The 14,455-nt window shown below is 52.0% G+C and overlaps 1 protein-coding gene across 2 annotated transcripts in view; it reads right to left on the bottom strand.

Annotated features, from left to right (window-relative positions):
* Positions 1-834: 834 nt before the first annotated feature.
* EPS15 (epidermal growth factor receptor pathway substrate 15) overlaps positions 835-14,455 on the bottom strand; it is a 119,529-nt gene continuing 105,908 nt past the window's right edge. The window contains exons 21-25 of one of the 2 annotated variants that reach the window (XM_051999712.1): positions 11,816-11,885; positions 8,151-8,227; positions 6,638-6,803; positions 4,576-4,727; positions 835-2,893 (exon numbers count right to left, since the gene is read on the bottom strand). In XM_051999712.1, the coding sequence (XP_051855672.1) occupies positions 2,747-2,893; positions 4,576-4,727; positions 6,638-6,803; positions 8,151-8,227; positions 11,816-11,885 (612 nt within the window). In that variant the 3' untranslated portion in view covers positions 835-2,746. Of the gene's footprint in view, positions 2,894-4,575; positions 4,728-6,167; positions 6,321-6,637; positions 6,804-8,150; positions 8,228-11,815; positions 11,886-14,455 lie in introns of those variants that run through there. The other variant, XM_051999713.1, reaches the window with a different exon arrangement.

The raw sequence follows: 14,455 nt of genomic DNA, 5'->3' as shown, positions 1-14,455 counted from the left end.
GTTTTTAATCTGTTCTGTTATCTGCTTCCATTTTATGGGAGAGTTCATTCTGTTCACATTCACGGTTAAAATGAATAATTCTGTATTTCTCACCATCTTATTTACCCCAAATTATGCTTTCCCTTCTCCCCAGTATTTTGCTTCTGACCACCTCCCTCCCTCAAGCAGCTTTATAACACATCATCCCTCCCCCCCCCACACCACTTTTCCCATCTTCCTACATCCAATTTGCCCTCTCCCCCCATACCTTGAGCTCCAGTACCACTGGCTCCTCACAGAGGAACATTACCTATCTCTGGGCCTTTTCCTTGCCTGGAATGTCCTCCTTCCTCCTTTCTACTCCTGGATTTCCCAAAGTCCCAAATAAAATCCTAGAGGAAACCTTTCCTAATTCCCCTTTAATTCTAATATTAGCCTTCGCTCTGTTAATTATTCTCAGTTTATCCTCCATGGACCCCATGTTTGTCCATAGTTATTATGTTATCTCTCCCCTTAGACACTAAGTTCCTTTTGAAAGCATGGACTGATTTTTATCTTTCTTTGTATTCTCAGACCTTAGCAAGATGCTTGGCATATAGTAGGTGCTTAATAAATGCTTACTAACTAAAAGTATGCTGGAGGCACAGAGGTAGGACAGGCGAGACTAGAGTGTCTCCTTCAAAGGCTACAGCATGTTTCCCTACCATCCAAAGGATTGCGTATTGGGGCGAACTTCATGCCCAGCCCGACGTCTTCCTTGTCCTGATGACAGGCCGACAAGCCTGGAGCCCAGTCTTTCTACCCACCTGAAGTACCGGGAAGGACACATTGCTGCAAACAGGACAGACGACGTGCTTCGTTATATATTTAAAGTTTATTTCCTCATAATTACAAGCTAGAGTTTAGACGTTTGGGAACAAAGGAGGAAATCACATCAACAGAACCCACGTCCGCCCGAAAAGCCACCGTTCCAGGCCCGATCTCGCCTCCCAGCATGGTGGGCATCAGAGCAAGAGTCGAGAAACTGAAGCTGAACGCCAGGAGACTCCCAGACTTTCCTACCAGACGTGAGGGCAGGAACACACACATACACACACACACACACACACAAACGCACACGTACATATAGAATATATACACTTTTAATAGCATATTGGTCCAGTGAGTGTACATTTTAAAACAAAAGTTCAGAATTGATGTAGTCCAGTTAAACATGTCGGATTAGTGTACACTGGTGACATGGAAGGTGGTAGAGACAGACTAGAGGGACTTAATACTTGCCAAAGGTTCCTATTGGTCGAGCAGCTGTTAACGCCGCTCATTTTCCCAGTGCAAAAAGGTTGTTCAAGTCAACTTACCTGTTTTCCTGAAATAACAAAAGGGGGCAGGGGAAGCGCTTGCCACAACCCTTAAAAAAGGGCCGCCCTCCTTAACAACCCTTGGGGCAGCTTCTGCCGGCGGGCTGCCTTGCGGGCAGCTGGCAGCTGGCAGCTCTTATTTCAGCTCTAGAGTTGGATCTGAAACAATTCTATTTACAAGTGATTCCATAGGTTCACCCTCACTGACGCCCAATCGGGTTGGGGGAACCACGGAGGAGCAGGGCAGCTCAAAAACTAAGCTAAGCAGGTCTAACAAGTGGATGAACTGTGCAGGGCCATGAGCCACTTTCGTGAACACGTCAGTGGGACTTTGACCTGGGGCTGTTGGGGACTCAAACACAGATCTGAGGTGCCATTTTGTATCTTGGCCTTTGATACACGAGAATGAACAGTTAATAAGTTGTTAAAAAAAAAAAAGCCAAAAGTTATTTTCTCTTTGTGTTGGAGTCTACAGAGTGTTCTAGAGCAGAACTGATGCGCCTGGGATGGTCCTGGGGAGCATGCTTTACACGGCGTGAGGGCCCCTGTGGCTGAGGGCCAGGTCCCCGTGGACGGCTGCGTAGCAGACAGCCTCCGCCGGCCTCCCCAACTTTCCTCAGAAAAGTGATCGGAGGAGAAGCGCTAAGCCTGCTCCCTCCCCACCTCTACAAACTTTGGGTTGGGACTCGCACTCAATGTCAGGTGGAACCCTCGTTAGAGAAAATGTTGGGGTGCAGAGAACAAAGCATCTGCCAGTGCCAGCCCGCTCGGCTCCTTCTGACTGAGGGCCGTGGCGAACCCAGAGTGGCCTGCGGGGATCTCGGGATGGGGGAATTATCATCACGGAAATTAAGGTTTCTGCTCAGAACAGATGGGGAAAGGGTCTCTCTCCTGCGCCTGTGGTTTGTCAGCACAAACATGGAGAGGCAGGAAGCTGACTGGAAGCGGGCATTTTGACCTATTTCCCACAAAAGCATCTGGAAGAGAGCCAATCAGAAATCGTGCCCACTTCTACCGGCCATGGCCACCTTGTCCAGGGTGAGAGTCTTGCAAAGTGAGGCAGTCCCCAGTCCGGAAGGAAATTAGACTCGGCCATTACTTTTACAAGGAGGAAATGGAAACATGCAGATTCACCTGCCCCGTCGCCGGCGGGCAGTAGCAGGCTGGTCCTCCAAGGACCCTGCCTCCTTCAGAGCCCAGAGCCCCTCATGGGCCAAGGATGGCTGGACATGTGTCCGAGCGCGGGGAGGGGCGCGTTCTGGGGTTCTGGTTTGACACTTGCAATGCTGGGGCCTCAAATGATCGGACACGAGACAAGACAAGCTGGGCCCTGCCCCGGGAGCACCATCACCTTCCCGCTCCCGCAGCCAGCCCCGGGCATCAGGGTGGGGGAGGCCGCCGCGGGCCCTTCACGCTTCTGAGATCTCCGATTTACTCAGAGCGATGGCCAGCTCCAGGTCTTCCTGCTCCTGCTGGTTGAGCCTGGCCAGCCTCTCCTTCTCCTCCCTTTCACTCTCCCTCTTGGCCCATTCAATCAGGTCTTCTTCAGTCGGGTACTGGCGAAGGAGACAGAGAAAGGGCGCATCAGGCCCCGGGCTCCCCTCCGAGGCTCAAGCCCAGCAAAGACCACATGCTCCTGGGCATTGCCCCCGGGGCCCCAACATTGTGCCAGGGTCCCACCACTGTGCCCAGGGTTCCAACACTGCAACCAGGGCTGTAGACCCTGACCACCAAAGCCCCCAGAGGATGGAGGAAGGGAGGAAGCCAGTGCACTTCTGGAGAACATCTATCCCGCTGAATGTGACATGACTAAGAAGGAGAGCACCCCAAAACCAACCCAGGAGGCTGGTGCTTCAAGCCCAGGAGGCTCAGGGAGTGGAGAGTCACCAGGGCAGGGAGCAGCGGAGTCTGAGCTTGGGGCCTATCCACCTGCCACAGCAGGGGCCCCGTGGATGCTGGTGGGGGCTGGGAGGTAAGAAGGCCTGACGGAGCCAGGGGCCCAAGAGCCAGTCCATCCTGCCCTCTCCTGGCTGCCCTCGCCTCCCTTCAGAGCTACCTTCCCATAGGGGAGGCCACAGATGCCCTTGAGCCAGACTCAGTGTCACCAACCTACATTTAAGTGCCTACTGTGTGCCAGGAGCACAGATGGGCTCTCGGAACAGACCCTGACTTGATGGGGCTACCAGGGTGAGCCTCCTTTCGGACTGAGTTTAACATGGCCGACACAGCAGCGTCTTGGTAACTGCTTGTTATGACTGCACAGGGACTAGCTTAGAAGGCGACTCTCGCGCCATCATTTTCTCACTCCCAGGAGGGCACCCTAGTGGGGCCCCGGGCAAGAGCCAGGAAGCACCTAGCGCAGGGCCCTCCCCTGTTCTTCCCCCTAAATGGGAACCTTGACTTTGGACCCGGGCTCTGCACACAGGTGGCACTTCCCAAAAGCCAAGCGGCATCGTGAGCCAGGGCCGGGACAGCAAGCGCAGAAAAGCCCCTTGGGGAAGGAGAGCTGCGGCTTTTTTCCCCAGTGGGACTTATGCCCTTCACTTAAATAATAGGAGAAAAACGTTCTTTACCCTCAATAACCCAGGACCCCTCCCCGCAGTTATGTATGGCATTCAGGGCTCTTCCTATCACTGGGATCTGTCAGTGCTGCCACCAAGAGGGTCCTTTACTTAAAGAAGGAACCTCAGCAGCCGTACTCTGGGCCGCAGCTCTCTGAGCACATTCTCTGTCTCCTTCTCTGTCTGTCTGTCTGTCTCTCTGTTTATCTCTCTCTTATTTCCTCTCTTTCTCTCTATTTTTCGCTTTCTCTTTCTCTCTCTTTTTCGCTTTCTCTTTCTGCAGGATCTCCCTCCCTCCACCTGGGACTACTCATCCTCCAAACCCAACGCATAACTGGCTCACCTCCAGATAACATCCCCAATTTGGGGTCTAAAGGACATTGGTTTTCACATTTTTGAAGGGATGCGTTGCGGGGAGGGCACGGGGGAGTCTTGGAAAGAGATGGCCAAGACACCCCCACTGCAGTAACTACGTGGTGAGCAGCTGCTCCATCCTCTCCGCACAGCCTGGGATAGGCTGGAGAGCACGGCCTTGGAGGACACGGCTCCTGGGATCCAAAGGGGCTCCTGGGCAATGGCAGTGGGCCTTGGCTAACCGTGGCTTCTGTGCCGGGGATGCGGCCATAAGAGCCATCCCACCAAGCTTCGTGAGACAACAGAAAACGCCCGGTACTTACGGCGCCGACGTTGGCCCCGCGGCTCGGGGCAGCCTCCCTATGGGCAGTGGCGAGAGCTTTCTCTGTGGGGCTCCCATTGCCTGCGATGGGCTGAAATGGGTCATTCAGTTTTAAGGAATCAGAAGAGTCCAAATGGCTGGCAGGTCTCTTTCCTGGATCAAAATCGTTAACGTTAACTCAACCAGCAGAAAAACCAACCCAAGCATGCGCCAGGAGCAGCGGCCTGGCAAGGCCCATCTGCCGCCCCATCTGCTGCCCAGGCGCTGCCTTCAAGCCCAGGGACCCCCGGCTGCCCCGACGAGACAAAATGCGGCCCCGAGAGAGACGCCCAGCCCGGGAAGCCCTGCTTCCTTGTGCCTCCCCCCAGCCGCCGTCTTGCCACCTGGGTCTTTCTGGGCCTCTGCAACAAGAGGCCGGACAAAGCGCTGGGGAAAAGCCCTGCAGAGATGCCGGCGTGGCCCTCGTGTTGACACCGTGCCTCCTTCTGTCTGCAGGATCTCCCTCCCCCCACCTGGGACTTCTCATCCTCCAAACCCAACGCAGAACTGGCTCACCTCCAGATAACATCCCCAATTTGGGGTCTAAAGGACATTGGTTTTCACATTTTTGAAGGGATGCGTTGGGGGGAGGGCACGGGGGAGTCTTGGAAAGAGATGGCCAAGACACCCCCACTGCAGGCAGTTCCAGTGGTTCCCTTTGAACAGCTTTGGGTTGTGGACTGTACCAAGGTACTCTCTCCTGTTTTTGGATATAAAACCCTGATAAAGGCCCGATGCATCCCTGCTTTTGTAACCTGTCTGCAAGGCCACTTTGCCCCTGGGTACAATAACTGGGCAATGGCACCGAGGTCCATCACACCACAGTATGATGCAGAGGGGCGGGACTAAAATGGGAATCACTTGGGCCTGAGGATGCTTCATCCTTGCTACTGGCCCTCCAACAGGAAGAAGTCCCTCCACCTCCAGGACGTCTCTGTGGCTTCCTGAAGGCTCTGCCAAGAAATCCCCTGGTCTGATAGAGGGTCTGGGGCTGTCTGGACCCTGAAGATCAGCTGCTCATCAGCCCCAGCAAGGGAACTTCTTTAGCCAGAGCAACTCAGGAAATCTGTCAACTAAAGGGCTGGAAGTCATTTACAAGACAAAGGCAAGAGCACCAAAAAAGCCTTAAAATCCTGGAACAGTAAGAGAAAAATACTTTGCCTGAATGTGGCCAGTGGGAGGCAGGAAGAAGAACCCAGAAGTGCTGGCCTGGAAACTGGCCACTGAGGTTTCAGAACTAGCACAAGCCAGAACCTCCTGCCTTGCAGAATGGGGCGAGGGCGAGGGGGCACGGCCCCCTGGGGACAGCCCGGCCTGGCACAGTCAGCTAGCTCGCTCTGGAATCGAAGGCTGTCCCACTTATTTGCTGCCAAATAAAAGGTGCAAAACCAAAGGGACCCTCAGCTCCCAAGCGGCAGCAGCTGCGGCCTTGGCGCTCACCGGGCACCTTCCTCACACCCACCCAGGGCACTTCAGAAACCATCCTGTATTTCACAGAAAACTCTTTCTCCTTTAAGAAAAGTTCCATTTTGCTTTAAAGAAAAAGTGATAATATTTTAAAGATGTACATATTTCATTTAATTTTGAAGTTATTTTGTCACAAACGTTAATGATTGACAGGGCTGGCAGCTCTCGGTGTCCTGGGATCTTCTTCAGGAGGGGTTCACGGATCGGCGCTCTCTCTGGGACCTACTCTTTTGTAGCCATCTTTGAGGATGACAAGTTAACCATGTCAGACATGAACATGTCTCCCTCAAATGAATACATCTCCCCAAATATAGACACTTCTCCTTGTTTAAACGCTCATTCACCCTCTCTCTGAAAGCGGTACACTAGGCCAGAAAAGGAGGCCTGGAGGATGGATGGTCTGTCTGTGGGCATCTTAAGGCACCCTGGTCCCCCATGCCCTCTGGCCCGTGGAGTCCCCAGATTCTAATGACTTCTTTCCCCACCCATTTACTCAGGGCCTTCCTGTCCCGGCAGCCCTTGGGAAGAAGGACACGTCAGCAAAAAGTCATTCCTACCAGGTGGAGGAGGGCAGGGCCGTGTTGGTGTCCCAGTTTTGGGGGGCAGAGCAGGGGGCACGTCTTCGTCTCTGACTGGAGAGGGCTCCTCAAATCCGCTCTGAGTTGGAGCCACAGTGTCAGCCGAGCTGGGTGGGGCCACGACAAATGGGTCCTCCTTGTTGTCCTTTGTGGAGAAAAAGACATGTGCAGAGATGACTTTAGATCACATTTCAATAAGTAAAAGAAACTTTTCTAGATTGTGTCCGAGTGCCCCTGAGGCTCCCGACAATCTTGGGATCGCAAGGCCTCCTGTGCCCACTGCACAGAGGGGCACAAAGACCGGCCGAACACCAGCCGGGCCCGTCCCCTCGGCCATGACGTCCCTCTGGTCTGGTGACCCCCCTGCGCCGCGCAGCCCTGACCAGGTGCTTTCCGAGAGATCACTGTCCAGCCAGGTGGAGATGGGCAAGGAGAGTGTGGCCATGGGATGCCACGGGCAGGCGGGTAATGGCGACATTAATAGGTGAGGGATGACCCAGGGAGGAAAGGGGGCCCTGACGTAGCTCACTGAGAGCGTCTGTGATTTCAAACTAACGACCCCATCTCCAGAGCTGGCAGATCCCTGGAGGCCGTAAACACAACACTCCTTTTGGTGACAAGGAGACAGGATCTCAGAGGGAGGAGGGCCCCAGTCTGAGGTCACAAAACTAAGAAGGAGCAGCTCCCCCTTCAGTCCGGGTCCCGTATGAGACTAGGTCCGATGTGGCTCAGAGGGCCGGCATGTGAGTGCTGGGGCAAGAAGCTTTGCTGACCGCCAGCCGGCCTGGGCAGGACCCGCCGGGGGCTGAGTGACCTGAGCTCAGGCCATGAGCTGGGGACAAAGGGAGGGTCCAAGGTTATTCTGGAGCAAGAGACTCAAGCGGGGTGGTTGTGGCCCCCCAAAGCTCTTCTGGAGCCAGGACAAGAGCTCCCACTTAGAGGGGCACTTTCCTGCACTCGGACAGGGTGGCAGTGGTCAGGGACGCTGGCCTTGAATCCCCAAGCCGCGGCCCCCACACAGCACCTCACACTCTCCCATACCAAAGGAAGCCCAAGTGCCAGCGGGGCTTTGCCCGAGGCTCGTGGCCTGGACGTGCCGTGCCAGCCTCATCCCGCAGCCGAGACGGGGCAGCAGTGCAGGGAGAGAGGCCCGAGTCCAGCCGAGACTTAGCGACTCTCCTCCATCTCTAACTGACCCATCTTTCCCAGACCTCTCTGCTGGCCCCCTCTCTCCAAACTCCACTGCCTTTCGGACCCCTCTGGTGTCATCCTCCTCCTCCCTGACGCCTCGCTCCTCCCTCCCTCCAGCGCCCAGGCGCACAATGCAGCGCCCGGGTTCTTCCCTCGAGTCTAAGGCCAGACCACTGGGGGGACCACGGCAGAGTTCTGGGAGAGGCCGACAAGAGGTCTGCCAGACTGCAGAGAGAGGATGTCCTTTCCTAGGTACTCCTGGCCATCCCAGAGCTCCCGTGTCCCCTCCCTGGGAGATTACCTGGGCCAGGGTGCTGAAGTCTGCAAATCCAACTTCACAGGAGTCACTTCCAAACACGGATGTAAAGGGATCCACAGCTAAAACGCAAACGGCAGAAAGTGCACGTTAGCTCTGTGGGGTCCAGGCGGTGCTCCCGCCAGAGCCAGAGGAAGGCCGCTTCCCCACATTTGTGCAGCCAAGTGCCCACTGTGGGGTGGGCGGCAGGCCCCATGGCAGGCCAGTGCCCGCAGCTGGACCACCCTGTGGGTCCTGTTCAGGACCTTTCCCGCATGGATCTGAGGGAAGAGGGATGGGAGGGGGCATCCAGGACTGGCCCAGGGGCTCTGGGTCAAGGACCTCTTCTAGGAAAGTCTCTCTGGCACTCAGGGAGAGCCCCGCAGAGTCCCCCATGCAGGCCAGGGAGCTCCCGTGGATGCCGAGAGCCTCGTGGACAAGAATCTCCTCCACATGGCGGTCACAGACCACGGCATCAGCACCCAGGGTCGGAAGGGAACTCACTTTACAAGGGAGGAGGCTAAGGCCCAGGAAGGGGAAATGAGCCCTGTGCCATGACACAGGCAGTAAAGCCTTAGTGCAGCCTAGAAGCTCAATTCCCTGACTCTGGATTGGGATTCATTTTCATGACCATTTTACAGAGGGACACTGAGGTACAGCAAGGCTCAAGGTGTGGGTGAAGGTGAATGGGTGAATTGTAGAACTTAGCTCTGAGCCGTATCTTGGGCATGGCGTCTCTGGGGATGCACACAAGTGCACAGAGATGTCGTGGCTCACCCTGGGGGGAGCAGCCACCCAAACCCTTTGGGAAGCGCCTACCATGGGCGCACACTGAGTTGATGCTGTAACAAGTGGTTATCATTCAGTCACTTCCATCATGACTGACTCTTGATGACCCCACTGGGGGCAAAAAGGTGGAGGGCCATTTCCCTTTCCTGCCCATTTTACAGATACGGAAACTGAGGCACACAGGGTGAAGTGACTTGCCCAGGGTCACACAGCTGGGAGTAGCAGGACACTCCCCATACAGATAAGAAAACGGAGAACGCCAAGCACGGAGCCTGGAGCTTCTGCAGCTCCATCCACAGCAGTGAGCTTTGCCAAAGAAATGAGAGCGAGCAGCGGCCGGGAGGCGGCACGTGAGGAGAGGGACTCCGGGGCAGCCAAGGCGCCTCCTTGCCGCATGCTCGCCCCCAGAAGTCAGCCCCGTTTGTCTGCTTTGGCAGTCTTTCTGTGTGCTTAGAACGTCTGATTCTGTCAGCAGTTCTGCTTGAACAGCTCACAGGCAGCATTAGTACTCATAAACAGCACTCAAATTCCCATTGATGGGAGTCTTCTGGAAAACCTGGGTTCAACTCCCACCCCAGAACTCCCTATCTGTGTGAATCCCTTATCCTCCCCATGCCTTAGTTTTCTCATCTCTAAAACAGAAATTGGAAAAATAACTGAGCTGGAAAATAGATCCGGGAGAGAATTTTAAATTCCTGATCTATCTGAAAACTAGGATCTAAAAAAGGGCCTGGACATCATTTTTCAAGAGATTATCAAGGAAAATTGTCCTGATGTTCTAGAATCAGAGGATAAAACAGAAATGGAAAGAACGCACCAATCATCTCCTGAAAGGGATCCCAAAATGAAAACTTCCAGGAATATTATAGCCAAATCCCGGAACTCCCAGGTCAAGGAGAAAATGTTGCAAGCATCCAGGAAGAAACGGTTTAATTATAGTAAAGCCACAGTCAGCATAACACAAGATTTAGCAGCTTCTACCTTACAGGATCAGAGACCTTGGAATATAATATTCCCTAGATCAGGGAAGCTAGGATTACAACCACGAATCACCTGCCCAGAGAAACGGAGGATGATCCTTCAGGGGAAAAGATGGACATTCAATGAAATAGAGGATTTTCAAGCATTCGTGATGAAAGACCGGAGCTGAATGGGAAGTCTGATTTTTAAATACAGGACTCTGGAGAAGCACAAGGAGGTCACCAGGAAAATGATATCAGAAGGGACTTAATGAGGTTTATCTGTCCACATTCCCACATGGGAGGAGGAGACTTGTACGTCATCGGAACTTTCTCATTATTATGGCAGTTAGAAGGAGCATACAGACACAGGGTCCAGGTATGAGTTGAAGATGAAGGGACAATAAAAACGCTTTAAAAAATTAAATTAAGGGCTGGGAGAAATGGAATGGTGTAAATTATAAGCTTTTATGTGGCAAGGAAGAAGGTGAGGAGAGGGTGAGTGAACATATAAAATGGAGGTGGAGTGGCAATTGTGGGAATGAGCGGGGTTACTCAGTGGATCCTATGATCTTTTTCCATTCTCAAGCTCTGATCCCATGAACATGGACTATCAAAACTGCAAAGGACCAGCTGTCCACCCTTCTCCTCCTCCTCTTTAAATGTCTCTTTCATTTAAGTGAGGAATCCTGCCCAATGTCACTCCAGCTTTTTTCTCTTCCACACTGACAGGTTTAATAACCATGCTGACTCATTCACCAACTTTTTAATACCCAATTTAAATACTATCAAATAAAGTTATTCAAATCGCCTCGTCTCTCCAAGAAGAAACACCCTGTCCATTCTTGCTACCTCTTCTTGCCCTCACAGACACATATCCTAGGGTTTATGCGTCACGATATCTGGATTTGAACTCCAGCTGATATCCACCAGCTGTGTTGTTATGGGCCAGACTCTGTACTTGAAACAAGGATTCTTACAAGGTGCTAACTCAGTGGAATTGAGAAGACAATGTTTAGTGAAGCGGTGATTAATAGTTCTCTAGTTCAGTACATGTACGTAGTACTTAATATAGTCCCACAAGATTCACACCTATGATGGCGTAATTAGAATAAAGCATATAAGCTGGGACGGACTCAGCCAGCCAGACTCACTCCATCTCACACCACCGTGGTGGTGTAGCTTGTCCTCCTGCATTTCCTCCATTGAGACCAAGCTAGGGGCCCAGGCAAAGAGATAATAAAGGATTTGGACTTCATCACCTGGCTATTCTCCTGGTGATTATTCAACTAAAATGAAAGCTGGTCCCAAACTCAGAACATTACACTGTGTGACCACTGGCAAGTTATATAACCTCTTTGATCACTTTTCTCAGTGAACTGGAAGAACACTGGTGTATGTTATGGTTTAAAAAACAACACGCAACTATGTAATAATTATCTAGCCCAATTCACAAGGTTGTGATTTTTTTTCAAATCTTGTCATTTTGTAAATTTTGTAAATCTTAAAATACTACATAAATGTGAATTACGAAAACCTCTCCCAACATACAGCAGCTCACCCTGGCAGGCAAAGATGGGGCCTTATTCATCCTTATTCAAATCCCTCAGCCCCTAACCCAGGGCTCCATGCTTGCCGGTCCTATAAAAAGGCGGCTATCAGCTCCCTTTTCCTTGGAGTCAGACCACTGCCCATGTACACTGTGGCTTGATAATACATGCAAATGATTTCAGGGGGGCCCCCAAAACACAAAACCTCTTGAAGTTGTCAGTGAAAATTAGGATTCATACTTATGAGTGGGGGAAAAAAACCCCTGAAAGCCTGATTTTTGTTTTTAAGATTAATAGTAGAAGTTCAGCATATAAAGAAGTAAGTTCAGGATATAAAACAATCAGAAGTTTTTTGATTTGCTTGTTTTTTTACCTGGATCACTTGCTGCAGCAACAACTGTTCCACCAGGGGCAAAAGGGTCGTTGTCCTTCAGAGTCTCCATCTGATAAAGTGACAGAAAACCTTGATTGAGAGAGAATACTTTTCAAAGATGTAACTTGACCTGTGTCAGGGTCTCCGACCTTTGACCACCAGGTTCCCCTGACCTCTGACCGCCAGATACCTCTGACCTCTGATCGCCAGATTCCCCCGACCTCTGCCAGGTTCCCTATTCGCTAGCGCAGACCCAGCTGAGGCATCTACCAGAGTCAATAACACCTCTTCCAGGTAGGGCCAAGATATATCCAAGAACTTGCAGCATCTCAGGGAAGAGCCCACTGAAAGTCTCCTCAGAACCACACACACAGAACACAAATATCTGGGAGATAAATTCATTTGCCATCCTGAGGCCTTGCCAAGCTTTCCTTCCTCCGAGCACAGAGGCAGCGACTCAGTATGACGGCTAGTTTAGAACTGCTGCCTCAAAAGCTCGGGCTGGAAGAAGGGAGTAATGGGGAGGTGATCCGTTGATCAGTCCATCGATATGCATTTATTAAGTGCCTGAGGTTGGGGTGAGTTACCAGCATTGGCTGCTACTTTCCTGACCCGCAGACCTAGAGCCACAGCTTTCTGACTACCGGACAGCCACAGGTACAACCCCATCTGAGCTAAACAGACATTTCCAATACATTCCTTAATCACACCCCTTGCCTCGAATTCCCCCCAGAAATTCCCCCTGTTGCTGTCTCATGAAACAGAAGTGTTCAGGAATAGCCGAAAAGTACCAGGAAGCAACAGAGCCACCCACTAGAAGGCCATTTCCTGGCAGACCTTTTCTCAGGACGCTGCAGGATTTCTGCAGGCCAGGCCCTGAAGAGGACTTTTAGACCGGCTGATGCAGCCTTGCTGTCTGGGCAGGCCGAACAGAGAGGGCTTCAGGAGGCCCATGCGTGTGTGGACCCGGCACAGGGAGGACTGAGACCTCCACTGAATGGATGCTCTTTTCCTTGCTAGGAAGGCATATCCAACAAAGCACAGGCTGGCCCTCCAGAAGGATACTCAGAAAAGGACTATGGACCAGACACTAGACCCCAGGGGTGGAGCAGGGGGTGTTTAATCCAGGGACCTGTTTTCTTCCTGTATCCCACGGGCTGCTGTGTGGGAGAGCAAACATTCTGTTCTGTGTGGCCCACAGGAAAGAAGCAGGACCACCAGGTAAATGTGGTTCAGGTAGGCCCAAGCTGACTGCAAGGAGGGTGAACTTCTGCTCGCTATACAGACCTTCCCAGGACCCAAAGGGCACGGCCAGTATACATGAGCAAGGGAGAAGGAAAGGGTCACCATCATTAACCACCATACACAAGAAGATCTCAGAGGCCCCCGGATGTCGGGAGGAGTCACAAAGGTCCAGGAAAAGGCTAGGAAGATGACAAGATGAGGATCTAGCACCTCCTCACCCTCAAGAACACTGCATCATGGAGGAGCTGCTTTAGTAGAGATGTCTAGAACATTCCTTTTTTACAGGAGCCCCGGGTAGGATGGAGCTTTTGATCCTCCTCCCTCTGTTTACAAGGGGAGAGCCATGGAGGCTACTTCAGTTGGAGGCTGGAAGAAAGTTCCCTTCCTGTGACAAGACTCAGTGTTTCCCAGAGGTAAAGAGTGACAGGGGGTAAAAATTTACTTCATCAAAGCATTTCCCATCTGCATCTCTCCATTAAATCCTGCCCCGGGACAATCCCCACAGGCACATCTTGGATTTCCTTTGATCCAACTAAACTGGAAGCGGCCTCTGTTTAAACATCTTATAAGAAATCCCATTCCAATTACAGACATGTCTGACCGGTTGAAAATTTTCCACGTGAAATGAGCCCAAATCCACTTCCCCATACCTTCTACCCACCTTTAGCTCAGGGCTGACAGAGAAGGCCCCCTTCCACTAGACAGCCCTTCAAACCCCAGTTCTGCCGATTCTTCCCCACAGGGCATTTTCCAGCCTCACTCCTAGCTCCCTGTTCTCTGAAGGTGATCTTGCTTGCCAATGTCCCACTGAAAACATGACGTCCAGAATGGAACATGATAATCTAAGAGGTACTTTTACAACATGAAAAGCCTTTCGCTGTTGCCTTGTCAAAGATGGCAGATCCGAACTTCCCCAAATCTAAATGAACATCCTAGTGTCCCCTCCTCCCCTCCTCCACCCAGCTTAAGGCAATATGGAAGAAATAATTATATTGGGCTGTAACTTTTAAATAAGGACTTTTGGGGAAGAGCCATTCATTGGTTGAATGAAAGCAACCAATCAGCCCCAACAACTCTCTCTTCCTCCATCCCTACCAAACTGACCAAACATGGGTCATAGCTAGCTTTAAGCCCAGCTCCAACGTCAGCTCTCTGAGGAGAAAGCCCTTGATGAGCACCCATGGGGACATCCTATAGGATGGGGACCTCCTGCGGCGCCACATCAGCCAGGGTTAGAAGGGCACTGGCTTCCCTCTTTAATATGAGGTCTCCCTCCCCCAAGGGGTAGTTTCTTGCCCCTCAATGAGATACAGGGGCTGAGAAAGCCTCAATCCACAGAACCTCTGGGGCTCTCCCCAGAACTGGCCAAACTGGTCCTTTTAAAACTGACTTTAG

This window comes from Antechinus flavipes, chromosome 4 (genome assembly GCF_016432865.1).
Source record: "Antechinus flavipes isolate AdamAnt ecotype Samford, QLD, Australia chromosome 4, AdamAnt_v2, whole genome shotgun sequence".
NCBI lineage: Eukaryota > Metazoa > Chordata > Mammalia > Dasyuromorphia > Dasyuridae > Antechinus > Antechinus flavipes.
This window is presented reverse-complemented; position numbering and strand designations above follow the sequence as displayed.